Consider the following 22,863-nt stretch of genomic DNA (forward strand, 5'->3'; position numbering starts at 1 on the left):
TCTAGTCTCCAGTCATGGTTCTTTCTTGTTTTATTTCCTTTAGCAAATGTTGCCAATTGACTTTACTTATGATGCTGCATATAATCTCACTTGATTTTCTGATAAAGGATGTAACAGCTCACTGGATTAACAGTATCATCAGTTTAAAATGTTACAGCCATCACATAAAGACATGACTGACATTAAAGTGTAGTGTGATGTTATTACATTACGTAGGAATTTTCATAGATTTTTACTTTGTTTATTCATCATTCCACTAATGTAAAACAACACTTCCATTACGTTGTGACAGGTTTTTACACTGTCATTATCAGTTGTTGCACGGCATGTTATGTATTGTCGCGACAGTCTTTTTAATCTAGAATGTACTGTTAAAAAAATCACTACACTGCAGTGAATGAGTCAACAAGACCTTGAATGCTCATGTTACACAACACCACCGTTTGCCTTGTGTGTTTTGCACACACACGCATTCTAGTCTACCACAGACAACCAAAAAGGTCAGGAGCTTTGAAGGTGAAGTGCGGTCACCATAGTAACTAATGTTGACTCCCCTGTCTCCTAGCAACGGGATGTGGAGTGATGTCAATGGAAAGCATGCTATTTTCTCCCGCTGACAGAATGATGTCACTCCTTTGTGTGTGTGAGAGAGTGGTGGAAAGAGAGAAGTTCATGTCTATATGCTATATCTCTGCTTTCCTGGGGGGATTGAAAGAGGGGGCGGGGGGGTGGGCAGGGTGATGCTGACATCTCGCAGAATGAAAGAAAGACAAAGGTGCAGATAAATTAAAAAAGCTGACCGGAGATGATGAATCATGAGCCAATTAAGGGTGCAACTTTGTTCTTTTTATGGTCTCTTATTCCCCCCCCCCCCCCCCAAATCATCCTCTGCGTGTGAACATAACCTCAAATTTGCTTTGACAGGTTTGAGTGGGTGCAAGAAAGACGGATGATGCACACAGACTCAATCGTCCTATATGAGACACACGAGAGCATCACTTCACTAGTGTGTCTTTTTTCCTATTATTAGATTTGCTCCTGAAAATAATGAAATAGTTGGATGGCTGTATAGGATCCCTCAGGTGCTCCTGGGAGCCTGAAGTTAGTTTCCTCAGGGAATCTCAATATTTCAAGTCCTGCTCAAGAGCATTGTGGAGGTGTCTGTAGGTCAGTGGGAAAAAATAGCTCTTAATGTGAACACACATAAAGACTATGTCACATCCACATTTGTGCCATGTCTATCCAATTGCCTGCAGACTAATAGGATCAAGTGTAATTATCCTTATCTGGCCAGATGGCTATTCAAAAGAGACAGCAGACGATCCTGAGGTTACGCCAGGACAAAGTCAAAGACCTCTAAAGCACAACAGCAAGCTCTGGAGATGGAACCTCCTTTTTGCCTTAAGTCATGTGCGGCATTTAAATGGCACTACATATGGTCATGAAAACGTCAGTCTTGTTGATCTGTTAATGCTCAAGATCCCTCAAACAGCAAATCAAGCATCTGCAGCGGACTCAAGAATAGACGTGACCAGAACAGTTTGTTGTGTTCGACAGCCTTAATTAATATTTGTGTGTGGGCTAAGTTTAGGTGGCCATGCTCAGTCAGGAGTGACAGCTGAAAAGTAGACCTGTTGTTGATTTCACCACTGTGACACAGACCCCCTCACAGACAACAAAGCAGCCTTCCAACAGGATCAGTGCTATAAATATCTCTACGGCAGCACTGCAACATTAACGGGTGGATTAGGAGTGAATCATCACTGCCTATTTATAAATCAAATGCAATCAAAACCTCCTCGTCCTGGGTGATTTGCAGCGAGTACTGAATAAGCAGGATTAAAAATGGGATTTGTAGTCTAGATGCGGTATATTTTTGTCTCAAATATTTGTTTATTCTGTCACATTTTCTCTTAATAATTTATCCAACATCGCCCTGTGTTGGGCATTTATTTGACTGCAACTAATTCAGTAGAGCTCATTCATTTTCTTTGCTCCAGGGAGTAACATCACTGACTTGTATTTCCAGATTGCAGTGAAGCTCCACAGACCGTGCCAAGCCGTTTGACGTCAGAGGCAGGCGAGGGACTGAGCATCATGCTTCCCAGAGAAAAACATCTTCAGAGATCATCCTGTCTCTCAGTATTCTGCTGCCATCTAGAGGTCCAGAGCTTTAGATTTACTCATGAGCCAACCCAGATGTCTTTATGGACATGAACATGACAATATTCAATCACTAAGCTTGTAAATCCATGTGTGCTTATTTCCAGATTTATATTGAACACACATTTGGAAATCTTCAATGCAAATGTTTTGTTGCGAAAAGGGTTTTGTTAGAGAAGAGGAACAAAAAAATCATTTGAGCGGTGATTATTGCAATGTCACAGTGTTTGGAAACAACCTGGCAACAGATTTCAAGCTATACTCGCATTGATAAAAACACTGGCAATCAACAATTCCCAGATTTTCCTGTGCTTAATGACAAAAACATGTTCTGGGCTAGGAAACAAACAAACAAACAAAGGAATGTAACCCAGCAAAACCACATCTTTATTTAGAAATAACAGCAGAGAAAATCTTGCTATAGCCATACAAGAAAACCTTTTTTTTTTCCTCCAAACCTCCAATCAAGAAAATGCACAATAAGATAAATGTATCCATTAATAAAATAATAATCATATAGAATAAAGCAAATAAAAACAACTGGCCAATCACTAAAATGCTAAAAGTGAGCAACAAAATGATAATATTCTGTCATGGCTATTGACCGTACACTGCACTGACCTGGGGATATGGATGGTGTCAGTGTCCTAAAAAAGCCATATATATTTAATTTAACTTTTTTTTGTAGAAATGACAACTAGTGCTGTCTTGCATGACCTTGTAAAGGAAATCAACATTTACAGTGTCAGAAAGTGAAGGCCCAGAGCCATGATGCTGTGCTATAATTCAATCCAAAAATAACCTCAAATGTCATAAAAATTGAGATTTTTTTTTCTTCTTTTTTTTCATCTTTTTTTTTTTAACAATTTGACATTTTTATTGAACTCTTCACAGGACACTTAAAATGTCTGTGGCCTAATCAGAGGATGACACCAAGCTTGTTTGGCTTTGTCTTATAAGAAACAGGCCATCTAATGACCAAATGTGCCCTTAGCCTTGGATTATAAAGAGAGGATGGGTCACCAGTGCTCTGCAACTGTTCAAATGCATACAGGCCTAAAAATCAGACTCCAGCAGGATTGAAATATATTTTTGGTTTGTCATTTCCAGCACTGCTCTGTGTTACAGATAAGACTATTAACTGTCTTTAGTGTTGTGGTTTTAGTTATTCCTTCAGAGGCTCCGTTATCTCTTCCATCCTGCTAATTTCAAACGCTTGATTGACCCATCCTCTCATAATCCTATCCTTAAACACAGACAGAGAATGTCTCCATCACGTCTCAGACAAATTCCTCCTCCCTCATACTGAAGACATGCGGCTGGAAGGTACACGCTCCTGATAAGTCACCATCGTGACATGTTGCTCTTCACACGGCACACCACACAGGCACAGAATCCATGGTAACAGATGGAGAGTGGTAGAACTGAATTAAATTGTAGGATCGATTGTACGATTGTCTACTGTACAGCAGATCACTTCCACACTATGAACTGTATCAGAGGGACACTGTGTACATTTCAAGAATGTCACATCACTCAAAATAATTGCACATCATGTGAGGCAGATCTAAATAAAAATCCCTACCACTGTCAAACACTACAATGAATACTTAAATATGACATCAATCTGTGCGTTCCATATATTGAGAATGTAGATTTTAAACACTATTACATTAATAACACTACCGGCTAAGAAAAGGTAACTGATACAGAAATAACAACTATCATGGTCTTAAATGCATTCAGTGCTCACCGGTGACAAGTACAGTGGGACAAAGTTCACAACACAGAAGCACAAGAGCCAAGGAAGCCATATGTAGAGTGACACCTCCATTGGTTCATTTAACATTGCTGTGTAGAGTGGGCCGGTTGTTTCACCCATGTCTGGAGGATGAACACAATCAGCTCTACTGCCTTCAGTTATCTAAATAAATATAACAACCAAGTGATGCATTTTGTTACGTGACTAACTGTGACTGTTATCATGCATGTATTAAGTTACCGTATGGAAAAGGTGTGGAGCATGCCTTATGCAGTGGTGGTGAAAATTCTGTGTGACCGTGCACGAACACTTAAACAAGTGAAGTTACAACTCCCCAGCTGTTATGGGGAGGGGGTGCCCTGTGACACATAAATCAGGACGTTTTTTTTTTGGGGAGCCTATTCAGCAAGAATAGATCCAGCAAATTCAATCTTCATATCAGCAGAGGTCTAAGGTCAGAGGCCAGAGACTGGGGTGGGGTAAGAGGGTGAAGCCAAAACTTCACAGACCACTAAATCTGCAAATGGTGGTGTGCAGCGCAGAGGCAGAGGGGGGGGAGGTAAAGGAGAGGGAAAGGAGGACTCGGGAGTGAGCTTTCCCACACAAGTTAATCCAAGGTTAGGGGCTCATGAGTTGTCTGAGGGGACATGCTCTTCAAAGCCCTCACTCTCTCTAACTAGCGCCCTCTCCAGGATTACACGTCCCTCTTTGTACCTCTGACTGTCCTCGGTAGCAAACTCGTAGATCCAGCCAAGCTTGCTGTTGCAGTTCTTGCAGCTGACGTCTCTCACCATGTGCCTGCCGGTAAGCATCACTCTGTCCTGCACCTCGCTATACTGTAGGTTCACTACCTGTGGGGGGGTTGAGACACAGGCAAGCACACAATTTTTGAAGCAAGGAACTAAACACTGAGTTTTGAAGAACTTATAATATATTTTATGATTGAGGAGGGAATATCAAAGGAAAGATCTACTTTGTTAACATCTCTGTACCTTGTTGAAGAGGAAAGCTCTGCCCGTGGCTCCTGTGAAACGTGTGGAGATAAGCTCAGACCGGTTGGTCAAAATGGTGTCACAGTTGGCACAGGAGAAGAGGCGTGTCCCGCCAATGTGGTCCAAGAAGATGCGTCCCATTGTTCAATTTTCTGGGAGTGAAGAAGTGAGGCTTATATAAGAAATATACAAGGGTAAACTATTTATATTGGGCAGGTTAAACTGGCACTCCAATGTACACATAAAGTTCACATTACCCTTCATGAGGATTACTATTCTGCCTGTAATAATATTATATAGCTTCTCTGATTGAAGCCTTCCAAAGTCCAAAAAAAATGGTCCCTCATGATGTCATCAGGGTTATTTCAGCCTTGAAACTTAAATTTTTAATGATACTGCTGCACAGTACAAGGAAACTGAATATCAATCAGCAGAATTTGCCTGCTTTAATAGCCAAACATCATTTTCACAAGAAACTGGCAACTTAACGAGATACAAAAATGTCATAAATTCAACTCTGACAGTCTCAACAAAAACAAACATCATGAACTCAAATAGGTATTTGGTTTAACTGTATTTTGAGGTGTTTTTGTTACCCCCCCTGTGCCATAGTAGCTCAATTTCACCGATTTCAACAAGTACTTTCTGTTCCAGACTGGCTTGTCATGAGTACTGTTGACTGTAGATGGCAGCTGAGTTTTGAATGGGGCTGAAAATAAAAGTCAGTATGAGGAATACTGAAAAACACAGCGTATAAAATATGAATAGGTTAGTCTAACTGACTGAAGAGAGCCCGTTTGCGGGTTTTCGTTGTGAGTTTGGACATTTTGCTGTCGAATTGAGTAAGTCAACGCGTCAAAAGAAGCTAACAATCGTTAGCCGTTCAGCTAACAGCGATATCGACAACAAGCTGAGAACAACAACAACACGTATTTTCTGCTTAGCTCTAAATGACGGTTTCCTACCTTTTCAAATTTGGCTTTATGGGTACACGATGTCTCCACCAGCGATGATGTCACCGAAATATTTGGTATATTTTAGGCGTACATCTGTTGTTTGAGCCGTCGTCGTCGTCTTCGTGGCTTTGTTGTTCTTTTTCAGCTGTTCCTGTCTGCTGCGCTGTGCTCCAGACCAGTATCAACATCCGGCCATGACGTAGCGGCCTCTGCTACAGATGCCTGCTGCTCCACCAGGTGTCAGCAGAGCGGAGGACACCCTTCACATGTGTGAGTGTCGCTAAAAGCAGTGGTTCTATAACGTTTTCACGTCCCGGACCCATAAACGGACACATATAAGACCACGGACCCCCATCTGATAAGATTTTGTCTCAGGGCCCCCCCTCTGATAAGATTTTTCCCTCTAGATGTTTTATTACAGAAAGGGTATGAAACCCATGACCAAATAGTCATACATTCTGTCAATGTGTTAGTTATGGATGGAATTATAGTGAAAATGAATTATTCCCTTTTTTGCTGGGGACCCCTTAAAGGACCCCTGGAGCTCCCTGGACATAAAAAATCCATTCACTTCATTAAAATCTTTTAAATTACATATCCGCCTTCTCCCTCCCAAAATCCAGAATTGATGAATATGAAAATATTATTCATTACAAAAGTTTAACAGCTGGACAAAAGATGTCTCCTACTTCACTGAAAAGTCAATTCTCAGTATACAGTATATGCACTGGAGGCTTCAAGTTAATCACACTACAGTAACAGAAATAATGTGGTGTTTAGACACATGAAATATGTGCTTCGAATGATTTCATAGTGATTTTAAAACACACTCACAAAACTAATCTACAAAACTAAAATGCATCCTGCAACATCCACATGTACTTTTTAAAATTGCCCTTAAAACAGATTTGAGACTAAATTGACTTTTGAATGACCCATTGAGGGAGCAGCATGATGATGTTCTGAAACACAACTGAGTGAGATTTACTGAGTGAGATCTGGTGAATGCAAATACACATATTCATCAAATGATTCAATATTTATTTATTTCTAAGCTTATGTGACTACAGCTAATGAAATAATCTGTGTCCACCCCACTCTTAGAAGAAAAACCATCCAGTTAAAATTGGGTCACAAAAAAAAATGATTCAGTGACCTTTGCCTCATATGGAGGCATCTGCATTTCTTATGTTCCTCCAATCATTTACTCAAATTATTCTCTCAATCTGTCACCCATATGTTTTATATTATTTTGATGCAGCATATCTCAACATAATAAACTCTTAAAAAAATTTGCTGCTTGATGGACATCACTTATAAAGCCGCATCATCAAGATAACTTATTGTTTACTCTTCCTTGATTCCAAGGGTCAGGCTATCTGCAAAGCCAATCTAAGGACAAACTCATAAAGTATTTGGCAATCGAATCATATCTCTTGACATCTCCAAAACTGAACCTGTCCAGTTTTACTAAATTGCTGGTTGTTAGCATATGATTATATAACTCTGGTTAAATATATGAAATACAAGGATGTGATCATCACAGATTAGGAACTGTTTTATGAATGTGCATCCAGTAAAGCATTAGTATGACTCTAAGTTAAAGAGCAGAATATTGAAAAAAGTCATTACACATGTTATCCTTATGATTTGCATAGTTCTGTCAATATTATCAGTGATCTAATTCAGCATGAAAAACCCTCTCTAAAAGCTTGAGAACTAAGATTTTGAACTTTGATTAAGAGGCTATTTAGGGTATCATAAAGTAACTGTTTGAGCTTTTACACACTAATGGCTTTTATTATGAACCAGAAATGTATTCATTTCCACGGAAAATCTCTCTGGTTACTATCGCTGTGTCCACAAACTCCTTCCTATTCCTTGAAATGATAGAGCAGCGTCAAAGTGTGTCTCCTGAAAGATGTCATATTTTGGGCTTATCCATTTTTTAAAAAAAAGACATTTATGTGGTCAAAATACATTTTTATAAACAATGAAATATTGTTAAAGATGTTAATTAGCCTGCAATACAAGGAGCACCTGCACACTAAATCAAAGCTCCCTTTAATTTTATTTGCAACATTTTGACCAACAAGTCTTCCTGCGCAAGAATCGCAGTATTGCAGTTTAATTGATTCCCACTGTGGTTTTGTGGATGTGCACACTCTGACTTTTTCCACAAATGTTAAGTTAACAACATTTATTTCCAAACAAAAAGATAGACCAGACTGAACATAAAGCTTAGAGAACTAACATGTCATTAGATATGATCTTTTAAAGATTTCTGTTCAATCAATGTCTATATCAATGTGCCATTATTACTGATAAACAATGATATCTGGTTGCATTTTTTTTATTTTGGATATTCAGTTAAACAGTGTTACTGTCTGGCTTAGTGTTATAAAAATACAGAAACCACATATGCATGGATTTGGTGACAACTTGGTGGCGATTCATGTCATACAAGTGTCACGGTGAAAGCCATAAACGTGACTTAACATCTCACTGACCTTTCATAATGGGTCAGTTTGGTCTGTTGCAAGATATGACGAAATTTCTTTGATTTACAGGTAAATATGCAGGTGAGACTGCTGTATACTGACACACAAAATGCAGAGATAGGGAAGAGCAAGAGGAGGAGAGGGGACAAGTCATTTTATTGATAGTTATCCAGATAAAGTGATAAGAGAAAGATATGACTGAGAATAAAAGAGAGTGATGAGATAAAAAACAGCAGGACTGATAAATGCTTCTTTCTGCTGCTAGGTTTCCTCTTCTTTTCCTTTCTAAAACTCTGCCCCCTTGGGAACTATTTGCCTTCTCCACACCCTTTACAGGTAAAGTATACTTTCACAGTCACTGAAAGCATACAGTCATTCTTTCTCCGAGGCTGAGGGGGAAAAGAGGAGGGCATTACACAAACCCCCTCAGTGTGGAAGGCACTCAGTATCTCAGCACATCATGACTAGATCTGCACTACTGATTCTGGCAGCCCTTGTTGGATCCTGCACTTGGTTTACAGGTAAAGTACAGCCCATGGATAAATTCACAATGTTGTTTGGATAAATTTAACACAGTGAATTACTTGTAGCAGTTAGGAACGATTAAATGCAAGGTAAGTAGTGCAGTCATGTGATGAAATTAGAATGAATTGGTAATTGAGAAGCCAGCCTGTTTAAATGAAGGTTTTTTGTGATCATGCACACAGTGCTGGTTGATGTTTGTTGTACCTAATTTAGCAATTATAGACCATTTGCCAAAATGTGGATGATAGTAGGTTACACTGCCATCTATCCAGTACCTGTTGCTTTAGTTATGTATTATAGAGTTTGCTGTAAGGAAAGTTTGGTCATGGTCTCTATTAGTTTAGTATAAATATCAACTGTGCACAAAGGATGTTGGGTTGCAAATGTAGAAAGAGAAAACCACAGACAGTTTATTGCACTGCAATTTATAACACAGATGCAGCAGTTTCTGATGCCCCAAGCAATAAGTAAAAATAAATGCAGTTAATTCTTCATGAATCAGCACTAACATGCACGGTAAAGTAAACACAACAGCACAATTATGGATAAAATCACTGAGTCTTGGGGAAGGGAAGGGGGCAAAATGAAGTCTTTTTATTCTTACCTGTTAATGTTAAAAAATGTCTTATTTTTTAGCTATTAAAAACACCTTTCCCCTCTGAGTTAATTTGGGTACTTTCTTATGTCACATTTAGATGCTGTCAACACTAACGCACAAAATGAACCATCAACAGAGAAATCAGAGAAGGTACTGTATGTCAGTTGTTACACTTTGGTGCTCATTAATCAAAACATGAATAATTTGCTCTGTATAAATCCACTTACAGTCTGAGGAATATTTTTTCTATGTTACAGACAGAAAATTACATGTCAATACTCTGCTCACCAATAACCACCTCATCCTCCCCATCCTCCTCTGGTAGGCATTTTCTACTGCAATATCCAATTCATATCAATAATCATATAAATCCGTTTACTAGTTTGAGTGATTACTGTGTTTATAGGCATAAGGATTGGTCCCTTCAATAGTCTTATTATTACTTGGATGTCAACTTATTGTATTTAAAATATGTGTCAGATGTTGCATCATGACATTTCTGACCACTTTTTCCTCTCCGTCAGTTCATGCTCTCACACCGGCTGATATCTCGGCTGTTTATGCCTTGGGGATGCCTCACTCACACAGGTAGAGAGCCAAGATGAAATGCACAACTATAGATCAGTAATACTAAAATCAATGGAAGTAACAACACATACATCATGCAATTGAAGCTAATATACCCTCACTGTCTCTAAAACAATGTGCCTGTGTTTATTTTTAGGGGTGAAGCATCCAGAGTGGTCAGTAGACTAGCTGGTAAGTCTAAACTTTTTCCCTACTGAGTATAACCAACATGAAGAAGAAACATAGATGTTCATATTCATCTAAAAACATATACGGTTTAATATTACCAAGATGGTGGCGTTGGTTTTGTTATGTATAACAAATAGATATATATATATATATATATATATATGTATGTATGTATGTATGTATGTATGTATGTATGTATGTATGTATGTATGTATGTATGTATGTATGTATGTATGTATATGTATGTATGTATATATATATGTATGTATGTATATATGTATGTATGCATATATATATATATAGAGAGAGAGAGAGCCACATATCAGCACTTAGTGTGGTTGACCACAATATACTTTTTTCTGTTACTTATTAACTCTGAGTTAAATAAAGAGGAAAAAACAGACACTTTTGACACTATTAGGGAATCTTCTGACTTTGTGGTTGAAAGTATTTACAATTTACAAACAGTTCAGTTCAGGGTCAAGACCATGTCAGAAGAAATGCCAGATACGGCGCATAAGTTGAAGAAAAAGCTCTCAGAACAATAATCGCTCAGGATAAGACGGTGGGCTATAAACACAGGTCGTTGACCTTTATTTCCCATAAAACTAAGCAAAACTGGTAACAGGAGTTGACGCTTTCACAAGCTTCTATTTTCACAACAACACTTACCACGTAATGTACATGATCCGCTACTATTGCGTTTTATGGACATTTCTATGAGTGAGCAAAATTGTGAGACTTATTAAGATTAACAGAAGACTGTAATTGTAATTGTGTTTATGTGTCTTGAACAGAGTTGCTGTCTATGTTTAACCCTGAAGTGATCACTGAACATGTGAATAAGGCCTCACTGCAGCCCAGGTAACACACACACACACATACACACACACGTGCACATGACATACACTTAAATGTTTTAGGAGATTGCTGCAGGTATGTTATTTATCAGTGAATGTGTTGCAGGAGCTTGTTGGAGGAGGCAGAAGAACTGTCTCTGTCCCTTTCACATCAGGTACACATAAACCCTCTCATAACAACGTTTTATGTATTTTTAACACTGGGTTTGTCCATTGTAATACAATTATAAAGAAATAAAAGAAGTTGCCATAATACTTTGAATGAAAGCAGACTATCAAATAGTAAAAGTAAATGTTTTTCCCCCTTTACTTTACAGTGTGTCACGGGACTACTCTTGATGACACCTGTTCATTTTTACCACTCAAGTGACTGTTAGATTGATAGTGAAATCCTACAATGACCAGGGATGTTGCAGTCGTACGGCATGTGCTGTAAACATTTGGCTACCAGGGCGCTCAAAATCCTACAGTGATAGTCAGGAAGAACAAAGAGTTCTCTTTCATTCATGGTTATCTGAGAGTGAAGCAGATTAGCACTGTCAACTCACAGCAAGACAGTTATGGTCGTCTGGGACTTATCTGTGTGATGTTTTATGTTGTGCACTGCTTTTCTGACACTGTCCTAAGACATAAAAGTTGGATTAGATGAATTTAAAACTCATATTTCCCTATAGATGTTAGTGAAAGTTTGACTAAACAGATGATGCTACTTTAGCTCCCTGTGATCCTCAACAGGATACATAAAAATACACCAAAAATGTATTTCCAACAGAGTGTATGGGGAAAAAAAACTGTTATGGCCTTCATTTAAGTTAAAATACTCAAATCAACACACAACTATATAAATAGGAGTATTTACTTTTAGGCCAAAGAGCAGCAGCAGAGCTTTCTTTCACATCTTACAGTGGATGGAGTTTGCTCAGTTTGCTTTTTGTTGTATCTTTGCAGGTCTCAGACTGGAAGTTTGTGCTGCTGTTTGTACCAGCAACAGATTTCACATGCACCTGTTCACCACATGTAAGATTTATTGTGTCATAACTACATCGAAAAAAATGGTTTGATCATGTTTGATGTTGCATGTGTTAGGGTCTGTAAAGGGTGATAAGAGTGTAAGAGTCTCTTTGTGCTTCAGGTTTCTGCAGATGTTAATGCTGTTGTACAGGAAGTGGAAGCAGCTCTGCAAATACTGCAGAAGCGGGTATAGTCTCCTTTGGTAAATACAATTTTGAAATGAACAAATAAAATGGAAAAAAAAAATCTAATATGTTGGGTATATTTTTACAGTTACATCACACCTTAGTTCATGTCGTGGTCTGGAGCGCAAATCATCAACAGGACAAGTGAGTGTTTGATATTTAGCTAGTAAAAAGCAAGCAAATTAGCTCGTATTATAAACTATAAAAACTGACAGAAACATTTTATGCATTTTACATTGATGTATGTAGCCTAAAGTGTTATAATCCTGTTATTTCTAAAAGGCATGTTGCAGTGATGTGCTTGCTTTTTTATTTTGTAGCTGGTGTGAGTGTATGAGAGATGAAAACATAAACCAGCGACTACATGAAGCAACTCTTCTAAAACGACTGCAGGTAACATGCACATAAATGAATGGTATTTGAGTGCTTTTAGTTCATGCTCTTTTGAACCATATTTGGTTAGTTGCTTGACAGTTATCCACTGGGCTTGCTTTCAGGACTCTCTAAATCATGTCTTGGAAAATCCAAAGTGGCACAGCAACAGTGTAGACTTCACTGCCCTGCTGCAGTCTGCACCAGTAATTGCTGATCCCATTTCAGATTCTGTAAGTAGAGAAAAGTTACACCTGGATGCCAGTTAAAATCAAAAACAACTGTAAGATATACAGCCTTTCTTACCATAAAAATCATGAATGAATGCATGTAAAACCCTAGAAATGGCTAATGTGTGACTAGCAAATCTCATCTGCTTCTTTGCAGAACACATTGTCTGACGTAAACCAACTAGCTGTTCAGCTATGGACAAACCTGGTAGGTTCTTATTGATCAAAGTCCTGTCTGACAGTTAAATCTACAGTGTAAGTACACTGTATGTTGGCTATCTGACAAAGCAGCATGTTGAAAACTCTCCATATTTATCTGCAAGTTCCTCTGACTCTGAAATTGACCTTGTGTCTTAGTTGTAAAATGAGCAAACAGGGGACAGTCTCAATGATCCCTTAAAGCAAAAGTAAGACGATTATTATGAACTTTTATTGTTCTGAGGAGAGATTAGATTAGAGATGTAAAGATTAACTTGATGAGATTATCTACAGGATGATTTTAGTATCAGTACTGTTTGACACTGTATGGTCATTGGCTGCACAAGATAGTCCCACATGGCCCTAAATCCTAACAAATCATGACTTTTTCCTCCCACAGCTTCAGCCATCAACAGGTCAGATAGAGGTCATGGACGGCAGTGTCATCACTTTTCCTTGCCCTACGCAGGTGAGACATGTCATCACATAACCCTACAGTTTATCAAAAGTCACCCCTAAACATGTTACAGCCTCGAAAAATGTTTAGAAAGTGTTGCAGCAGCAATTGAAGACTCCCCAAATCATGGGGAAAACTTTCAATCTAATCAACATTTTATATCCGATGCCATGATTAAAACTATGACATGACTTCCAGGAACGACCTTTCCTGCGGACACAGATCAATTCCCCCACCAGCAGAGAGGAGACGGTTTACAGCAAAGTCTCTTCACTAACAGATCCTGTAAGATATTTCCTTCACAATTTCAAGATATATTTAAGAGTAGAGTATACAGTTTGATTTATTAAAGAACACTGCATGTTTTTCAGGTCATGGGTACCGAAATACCCTGCACAGACCGTAGTCCATCTCCTACGAAACCTACTTCAGGTACAAAACTTTTTTTTTTTTAGCTTTTATGCTGCTCACACATGTTTGGAAAATATATTTAAATCTGATTACACTTGACCACATTATTTTCTCCCCTGTGTAGTTCATGAACTCAGACCTGCAGATATCAAGGTGGTGGCAGCAGTAGGCGACTCTCTGACAGTGAGTTTCTTGTACTTTTTGATTTCCTGTCAAATTTATACAGTATATGAATCACTTTTAAAAATTATACTCTTATAATTATAATAGATATATTCTGCTCTAATTTTGGTATACACTTCTGGTTCAATGTATAGTACCAGTCAACAGTTTGGATACACTATCTCATGCAAGTGAATGGCAAAGGTGTGTCCAAACTTTTGACTGGTACTGTATATTACCTCTGGCTATGAGTGGTTTATTTCTGCACAGTCCCTCTATTGTGTCTCACATCTGATGTTTTCTACAGGCAGCCAATGGTGTGGGTGCAAAGAAAGACAACCTTCTGTTAGTGATTAATGAGTACAGAGGACTGTCATGGTGGTAAGATAAGCTAAAGTACACCTTTGTTTAAATTTTGATAGTGTTGGAAAATACATAAAAAAGGTCACGGTAATTCTATGAGCTGCATTTACTGTAAACCTAACAGGCTGTTTCTGCAATCTTCAGCGCTGGTGGTGATGAAAACATTACCAATGTGACCACTCTGCCAAGTATGTTCATCTCTTATTTTACTATTTCTCCAAACATTATAATAACGTTGCCTGTGAACCAAATCCCATAAAAATGCTTACTGGAGGTTTATCTTATCAAATATAAGATGTTCATCATTATGTTTGATAACATCTATGATTGTGCTATCTTATCACAATCTTTACAGACTTCACTGTGGAGCAGTTAAAGTTAGCTAACAACCTGAATCAACTAAATTCTTGTAGGATGTCTTTGATTGCAAAGATATGATGAGGAGAATTTTTGTGACAGCAAATGATGTATTGACTTATGATGATTCTGTTTTTTCTATATGTTAAAATAAAATAGCAAAAAGAGATGATAGTCATTCACTTAATCTAATGCAGAAGGCAGAATGCACACATTTCTCTGGATATGTTTAAACTCCATTTTAATTTTTCTAACCTTTCCTGTGTTTTTGTGGTGTGCAGACATCCTGAGGGAGTTTAACCCCTCTCTGACTGGCTTCTCACAGGGAATAGGTAATGAAAACAGTCCTATGGCCTTCCTCAACCAGGCTGTAGCAGGAGCTAAGAGTGGGTCAGTCATTTTATCTACTTATTATCATTCATTACTTTTTACTCTTGCTTAGCCTTTGCATCAAATAAGAACATACAGATCACTAGAACAATGCATTTTCACTTCTTGGACTCCACAAATCACAACTTCTTTGTGTTTTCAGTGATATGGTACGACAGGTGCGCATCCTAGTGGACAAAATGAAAAATGATTCGGTAAGGCAGTAGATGTAGATGTGGTAAGCCTTCACAGAATAACCTTTGTCTCAGTTTTATGTTCACAATTAACAAATTAACACCACATTTCCTTCTTATCTGCTTTACAGCGCATTGATTTCCACAACGACTGGAAAGTGATCACCATGTTTATCGGCGGCAATGACATATGTGACTTCTGCACAGACAGTGTGAGCATTCTTATCTAGATTTTTAAGATTTTTTTTACTTCCATTGGCATTATGCTTGCACCTTTTTCATATGAATGATAAACAGTCTTAAATTTTGATAATGTAAGATCTGACATGATCATTTTTTATGTCTCAATAATAATTCCATACATAAGTTTGTCCATGTTTGCTCTGTGTCGTGTTCACTGGTGATATCCATATTTTCCATAGGTTTTTTTCTCACCCAGAAATGTAGTTGAGCGTATCCGCCAAGCTCTGGACATACTCCATAGTGAAGTATGTTTTTTAAATTTTCTTGCACTTTGCTCCACTTATACAAACATGCAACCTCAATGTATTTCACAGTTGTGTCTAAATTACAACCATTCTGTTTTGTTCCTATCCAGGTGCCTCGTGCCATTGTTAATCTGGTTGAACTGTTAAACATTGTACCATTGCGTGATCTGCACCGAGATAAAACTCTGGGCTGCCCCACCTGGTTTGTTCGGTCAGTAATTTTTGGTTCTGTAAAACGAAGAGTTGACCAAACAGCTGGTTGAGTCATTATTTAACAGTTTTGATGTTTATGTTTCAGTTTAATTTGCCCCTGCATACTGAAGCCTAAAGAGGGGTCCTCTGAACTCCGGAAGGTCAATGACTTCAATAGAGCTTATCAGGTACAAGACTTAAGGAATGCTGAATGGAAGAATCTTATTGTTTCCTTATTTCCATGTGCTCTCTGGATTTCTGTGACCACTACACAAACATATTTTAACTTAATTTGACTTTAAGAACTTAAAAGTAAATTTAATACCCTTTAGATAGGCTAGATAGGGCAAGATCAGTTCTTTTACATATGCTTTTTGTTTGTCTTTTCTCCCAGTATGAAATGAGAGAGCTAATTGACTCTGGCCGGTATGACACACACGACAACTTCACTGTGGTACTGCAGCCCTTCTTCAGAGAAGTTTTCCTTCCCACGTTAGAAGTAAGAGCTGACACCTGAAACAATACATATTCCTAATGGTGTTTTCATTCATTCATTTTTTAATCCCTGTCAACTCTATTTTTCTTACAGAATGGAAAGCCTGATCGCTCTTTCTTTTCACCTGACTGTTTTCATCTCAGCCAGAGAGCTCACACTCTCATGGCTCGTGCTCTTTGGAACAATATGGTAGGTGTAATTTTATTATAAGTCAAGTCAAGAAATGTATTTTGGCACATTTTGGTCAGATATCTCTATTTCTATTATAATAATCCAAAATAAATGTCTGACTTTTAACAATCTTGTAGTTAGAGCCAGTGGGCAACAAGACTTCTACTCAAGACTTCATGGCCGGCATTGATTTGAAGTGCCCCTCTGAGGTAACAACATTCACTTCACAGTTCAACACTTTATCTACTACAATACATTGTATGATGTTGTTTTTATAATTATTGCATACTAAATGTGCTTTTTATTATTTCTTTATCAGACTATCCCATTCTTTAGAACTGCTGTCAACAGCAACTACACCTTTCCAGGCCCTCCCCCCACCCCTGCTCCTGTTACAGTAGGTCATAATTTCTGTCTTTCATTTGCAGCACAATTTAAGAATGGCCAGTGATAAGTATTTATGCATGATGCCAAGTCATGAGTTATAACTATAAATGCATAAAACATTTTTGTCATTCTGTAGAACTGGGGCAGTGACTTCTCCTGTGTAAACACAGCTCCTTCCAACACAGTACCCACTTCAGGTAAACATTGAAGGTGTTACTCAGGTATCTTGTATGAATAAATATAGACGGGGTCAATATAAAATAAGCTCATGTTGATCTTTTTTTAGCTCACAGGTTACGACCAGCAGACATTAAAGTGGTGGCTGCTCTGGGTGACTCTTTAACGGCAAGTTTGTACAAAAGAATATTTGTGTGTTTATTGTTTCTATGTGTATCTATGCATCATCACTTGTGTGTGTGTGATTTTTTGAGAAGATTTTTTAGCTGTTGGGTATATAACTGCTGGTTAGTCTATTCATTTGTCATAGTGCAATGATGCAGATGATACAATTGGCCTATTTTGTGAAACTAACAACAAATTCTTACATTTTTAGTCAGGGCTATTGTAGCATCTTGTTGCACTTTTTTGGTAATTTTCTAGACATATTTTCCCCTAAATCCAGTCTCGCATATTCAGTGTGTTTGGTAATTTGAGATCTCCACTAGAACAAGTAATAAAGTCCTGTGGGTTTAGACATTTGTCATTATTTAATAAAACTGTGTAAGATTTTTTTTCTGCATGTAGGCTGGATTTGGTGCTAAGGCAAAGAGTCTGCTCCAACTAAGAACTGAGAACAGAGGAGTGTCATGGAGGTGAGAGACTATACAAACTATACACACAACAAATTCATGTACATTGCATTTTATTCATCAGTTGTTCATTTGTTTGTTTCTCATTCACAAGCATTGGAGGAGATAAAAATCTCGAGACTGTCACAACATTACCCAGTAAGTCACTCATCCAGCTGTTTCTATCATGCAGCTTCTTGTGTAATGCACGTTGGCACCACAAGATGACAGAGTTGGACTGTAATAAAACTAGTATTTTGGCTCTTTTTCATTGCTTTTTTACATCAGATATCCTTAAGAAGTTTAATCCTAAAATCAAAGGAATGTCAAAGGGAAACGGAAAATGGCAGACAGGCTTCAACATGGCTGTGTCAGGAGCTAAAATTTCGTGAGTTCTAACATTTGTTTGATCCGTTATCAGGTTCTGTGTTACTGAGCTATGTTTTAAATGCTTTGTGCACTAATGAAAATCTCTAATTTTATACAGAGGAATCCCAGAGCAAGTCAGACACCTGATTGATAAGATGAAAAATAGCTCTGTGAGTTCAATATATGGTACTAAGTGATTCTAAAGCATACATTGATATGATTTTGTTACCACAGATGACAATATTTTATAGCAATGTGCATAAAAAACAAGAGAATTTCATCTGAGTTCCATCTTTCTCTCTGATTCCTTCTTGATCCTTTTAATGGAAATAGGCAGTAAATTTTGAAAAGGACTGGAAGCTGGTGACCCTCTTCATTGGAGGCAATGACCTGTGTCAGTACTGCAATGACCGGGTGAGTTGCTTTAAGAAGTCGTCATAGGAAATCTCCCCCAGGATAAAGGACATTTTCAAAGTCTTTCCCTCCTTAAAGACCGTCTCCTCTGTTAGCACAGCGGTTAAACATCCCCCTGGTGTTGTATGATGCCCTGTGTAGAGCTGTCTCATGATATCACTCTCCAAATGGGACTAAGCACTGGAGCAGAATAATCAAGCTTTGTGGACAGCCCTCCCCTAATTGTTTTATTGTGTCAGAGTGAGATGAGAGCAGACGTGGTTTCTTTTGAATGAGCACATTCTGTCACTTTACCCCTCCAACACAAAACACCCCCCTCCCTCCGCTATTTCAGCCTCTGTCTGCATTAAACAAGCACACGGGGCACAGTGACAGGCCTTGTTCTCTAAGAGGCATAAACAACACAGAAGTCAACCCAGACTCTCTTCATCCTGTCTCTGTCTCGCTCCCTCCTTCTCCTTTGCTTTCTCCTTTCTCATGTCGCCTCCCTTCTCTCCATTCCCCTTTTTTTCTCTCTCTTTCTCTCCATTACTCTTCTCATGCTCCACCGACAGGGTAGTCTCTCTTTTAATGTTTGTGCTTTGAAGCAGCATATCAAAGCACAGCATCAATTTAAGATGAGCTCTGAGACTGGGTTAGTGACAGCTTAGGGTTAGTTGTTGCTCGAACGCTCATACATGTTGCATGGTGTTGGCTCCTTTGGTTGATATGTGCTTTTTTGACACAGTTTTGGCCAGTTTCAATCAGATGTGCTGTAATTATCCTACTTTTTATTGGTCACAACAGAGAACAATTGTTAATGAAAAAAGGTGTGACTCACCATGGGTTTATGTGTACACGTCTTCCCTATGAATTAATAAAGAGCCTCGAACATTGTTTGTAATTTTAATATTCTTTCGGTCTCTACACTATAGGCATCTTTGTCACCTTTGAACTACAGCCATCATATGATGACAAGCTTGGATATGTTGTACAAAGAGGTGAGATGATGCAGGTTAAGCAATAAATACCATAACTGAAAATATGCTAAAGAGATGCCTCACTAAAGATGAGCTTTCTCTCTTCCCTGAATAACAGTTGTACTTGCTTTCCGGCCGTAGGTTCCCAGGGCAATGGTCAATGTCTTGGTGATCCTGGAAATTGAAGGCCTTCGCAGGATCAAAAGGGATAGTCTTGGGTGCAATGTGTTACAAAAGTATGCTCATTGATCCACTCCTGCCAAATCAATTCTACATGAACCAAGACCACTGAGTCCCAAGAAAGACAAAAGTGTTTTTTAGTCAATAGCACTTCACTTTATATTGATCCTGTCAATCCAGCAAAGAAGTATATTGTAATCTGGCATTTGCTAAAGGACCACATTATCTCTAAATTAATAACAAATCCTCTAATTTTGTTCTATAAATGCACTTAAGTGTTTAAAGTGTTTTATCAGCTGTTTATTTTCAACATTTTATCCTCAGGTATGTCTGCCCATGCTTCTTGTTACCAGGAGAAGATTCTCCAGAGCTGACTGAAGTAAAACGGATCAATCGGGAGCTACAGGTTAGGTTAAATGTGTGCTTGCTAAGAGTTACTATTTAATAGAATAGTCAACAGGGTCATGAGCATTTGTGGTATTTCTTTCAGATTGAGACGGAAAACTTGGTGTATGGAGGCCGCTATGATGACAGAGAGGACTTTGCTGTGGTCGTGCAGCCCTTTTTTAAAAACTCCATTGTTCCTTTGAACGCTGTAAGCCCTCCATGTACTCCCCACCCTCCAATGAACTCCATGTACAAACATTTAGCTTAAGGACAGAAACAAGCCCTTCCCATCAGAACACATAATTCCCACAAACATTCATGTTATATTAGCCTGATCAAGACTCTCTGAATAAAAACGCAATGGTTTATCCATGATTTATTAAAGGATTTTTAACTTATAATCAGAGCGCCTCAGATGTTTTTTCGACTGCCAACCAATACCATGGAATTTCATTATAAGTAAGCTGGACAGTTGTTTTTTTATGCTTACTTGACTACTTGCCCTATCCTTGAACCTGATTTTTTACTTTAACATTACCAACACTATTGGTCTTGACTCAGTGCAGCACTCCCTATTTTTTCCTCACTGATGTCATATTATTTCTTCTTCAGGATGGCACACCTGACGACACCTACTTCTCTGCGGACTGCTTCCACTTCAGTGAACGGGGACATGCTGACATGGCTGTAGCTATATGGAATAACATGGTGAGTCCCACAAGGCGGAACAGAGAAAGGCTAACCTTGTTTGACAGAGGAAGGGTTTCAGATGAAGTCTTATAAGTTGACTACATGTCACTGCAGTTTGGTCATGAACTGGGTAAGCAAAGATGTATTTCTGTTTTATCTCTAGTTGGAGCCAGTGGGCAAAAAGCAGACATACAATAATTTCACAAATGCCAGAAATAACATCAAGTGCCCCACTGAGGTAAGAAAGCTTCCACATAAGCACTTGTCACATGCTATTGCTGACCTATTTGTGACTTATCTGCATAATTTGTGCATAACTACATGAACAGTGTGAAAAGTGAGTGTGACTGAGTTCAAGGCCCCCCTACTTGTGCGTTCCAGGAGCATCCTTACATCTTCACAAAGGTGAACAGTTTGCCCAGTGTGACCACCACAACTACAGCACCCAACAACAGCACAACCTTGCCTCTCTCCACCACCACCACCACCACCACCACCACCACCTCAGCACTCACACCGCACAGCACAGCCCTGCCTCTCACCACTGATTGCTCGGGCAATGTGCCAGTGTGGCTCGCTGCGGTGCTGGCTGTCACGGGTCTTCTGATTGGCTGGGCTGTCACCTGGCTCCTCCTCTCCTGCAGAGCCAAGAGAAGCAAGAGGACGATGATGGCTGCAGTGGAGATGAAGGGCACTGAGTTTTAAAGTGCTACTTACTGCTCTTCTGCACTGAACTATTTAAGGAGGAATTTGCAAACCACATCTACAAAACAACATTCCAACATTTAAATCAACTGTACGATACAAAGCATATTGTTTGTGGTAATGGCGGTTATACTCTTAGACACACATTTTTTATAATAAGCCATGATAAGATAGGTCTGTCTGCTTTGACCAGAAAAGTTTTGTCTATTGTCCTTGAACCACAAAGAATATTTCTGGATGCAGTGTTGGAAAAGGTACTCCAGTTCATTCCTTAAGTGAAGCGATAAATAAGACAATTAAATGATATTTCATTAGTCCTGCATTTAAACCATGCCCAAGTTAAAGTGTATGAGTATCTTAAAGTATTGAGCACTTATTGTGATGAATGATTCCCTTCACATTGTTATATTTCTGCTGCATAAACCTGTCAGATGTATAAATGTTGTAGCTGGTCTAACAACTCAAACTGCCCCATACTCCCCATGACTAGATGAAACAATCACTAGATATCAAACACAATATGAGACTGCATATTAACTTATTACTGCTGTAATTTATTAAAATGAAAATCTTTTTGAAGTCAGTACCGTCAAACTGAAACTGAAGTAAAATATACAATACTTGCCTTAAAACGTACTCTTTCTGAATGTAACAACAGTGCACTCTTGGTGGGTGTAAATAATTGCATAGCCATTATGTTTGTGTTAATTACTTGGCAATAACCATGTTCTTGTTCTTGTGTATGTGTGTGTTTTAAAGAATGTCGATGCCTTTAATTGTGACAAAACTATTTTGTGGTTATTTGGAATAAATGATTTTCCAATTAAAACTGAGATCCTGACATGATGTAGCCTGCCTGTCGAAGGAAATCATCACCATCACAGCTTAATAGTACTTACACAGGAATTGCAGTATATCACCATATCATAAATGACACCCATGCACAGATTATTCTGCTTGAAGCACTGACATACGTCAGCTTGCATGCATTAACTTTATCAGCACCATTAGTGATGCAGATACAACATAAAAGGTTGAATTTATGACCCCCTCACAGTGATGGAAGACACTGACTTCCTCTGTTAATGATGTCACAAGCATATAGCAGTGGAAAGTAATTAAGCACATTTAAATATGAGCACTGGAGTACAATTTTGAGGTATTTGTACTTTATTTGAGTATTTCTACATAAGTATTTTCAAATTTCAGAGGGAG

The 22,863-nt window shown here is 38.5% G+C and overlaps 2 protein-coding genes across 3 annotated transcripts; one reads left to right on the top strand and one right to left on the bottom strand.

The window, feature by feature from the left end:
- Window positions 1-3,013: 3,013 nt before the first annotated feature.
- On the bottom strand, window positions 3,014-6,050 carry LOC122998620 (protein yippee-like 5). 2 transcript variants are annotated; one of them, XM_044375553.1, is made up of 3 exons: window positions 5,883-6,050; window positions 4,918-5,069; window positions 3,014-4,776 (listed from the first exon to the last, which is right to left on the bottom strand). In XM_044375553.1, exons 2-3 carry the CDS (start codon window positions 5,056-5,058, stop codon window positions 4,552-4,554), a joined length of 366 nt encoding a protein of 121 aa, XP_044231488.1. In that variant the 5' UTR covers window positions 5,059-5,069; window positions 5,883-6,050; the 3' UTR covers window positions 3,014-4,551. The 2 variants fall into 2 exon arrangements, with proteins under 2 accessions (XP_044231488.1, XP_044231489.1); XM_044375554.1 differs by having other exon boundaries at window positions 4,918-5,089; window positions 5,883-6,016.
- A 2,602-nt stretch (window positions 6,051-8,652) lies between these two features.
- On the top strand, window positions 8,653-22,440 carry plb1 (phospholipase B1). Its single transcript, XM_044373958.1, has 43 exons — window positions 8,653-8,895; window positions 9,595-9,647; window positions 9,755-9,818; window positions 10,022-10,085; window positions 10,222-10,256; window positions 11,051-11,117; window positions 11,220-11,268; window positions 12,062-12,130; window positions 12,246-12,311; window positions 12,398-12,453; window positions 12,630-12,702; window positions 12,807-12,914; window positions 13,069-13,119; window positions 13,510-13,578; window positions 13,765-13,851; window positions 13,938-13,998; window positions 14,102-14,160; window positions 14,447-14,520; window positions 14,647-14,690; window positions 15,141-15,249; window positions 15,392-15,443; window positions 15,554-15,634; window positions 15,845-15,910; window positions 16,021-16,121; window positions 16,209-16,290; window positions 16,497-16,601; window positions 16,692-16,787; window positions 16,907-16,978; window positions 17,089-17,166; window positions 17,293-17,353; window positions 17,443-17,501; window positions 17,901-17,968; window positions 18,060-18,103; window positions 18,233-18,332; window positions 18,432-18,483; window positions 18,647-18,727; window positions 19,642-19,707; window positions 19,828-19,922; window positions 20,191-20,272; window positions 20,357-20,461; window positions 20,866-20,961; window positions 21,107-21,181; window positions 21,325-22,440. The coding sequence occupies exons 1-43, from the start codon at window positions 8,835-8,837 to the stop codon at window positions 21,646-21,648; spliced, it is 3,360 nt and encodes a 1,119-aa protein (XP_044229893.1). The 5' UTR covers window positions 8,653-8,834; the 3' UTR covers window positions 21,649-22,440.
- Window positions 22,441-22,863: the final 423 nt, after the last annotated feature.

This window comes from Thunnus albacares, chromosome 15 (assembly GCF_914725855.1).
Source record: "Thunnus albacares chromosome 15, fThuAlb1.1, whole genome shotgun sequence".
Lineage (NCBI taxonomy): Eukaryota > Metazoa > Chordata > Actinopteri > Scombriformes > Scombridae > Thunnus > Thunnus albacares.

What these genes read in the sequence shown, in the direction of transcription:
- LOC122998620 (XM_044375553.1), bottom strand. Translation starts at nt 5,058, where the DNA reads ATGGGACGCATCTTCTTGGACCACATTGGCGGGACACGCCTCTTCTCC. An exon ending in GAGCTTTCCTCTTCAACAAG is followed by an intron (nt 4,777 to 4,917) that starts GTACAGAGATGT and finishes ACCCCCCCACAG; the next exon opens with GTAGTGAACCTACAGTATAG.
- plb1 (XM_044373958.1), top strand. Translation starts at nt 8,835, where the DNA reads ATGACTAGATCTGCACTACTGATTCTGGCAGCCCTTGTTGGATCCTGC. An exon ending in CTCTGTCCCTTTCACATCAG is followed by an intron (nt 11,269 to 12,061) that starts GTACACATAAAC and finishes GTATCTTTGCAG; the next exon opens with GTCTCAGACTGGAAGTTTGT. An exon ending in CCACCCCTGCTCCTGTTACA is followed by an intron (nt 17,167 to 17,292) that starts GTAGGTCATAAT and finishes GTCATTCTGTAG; the next exon opens with AACTGGGGCAGTGACTTCTC.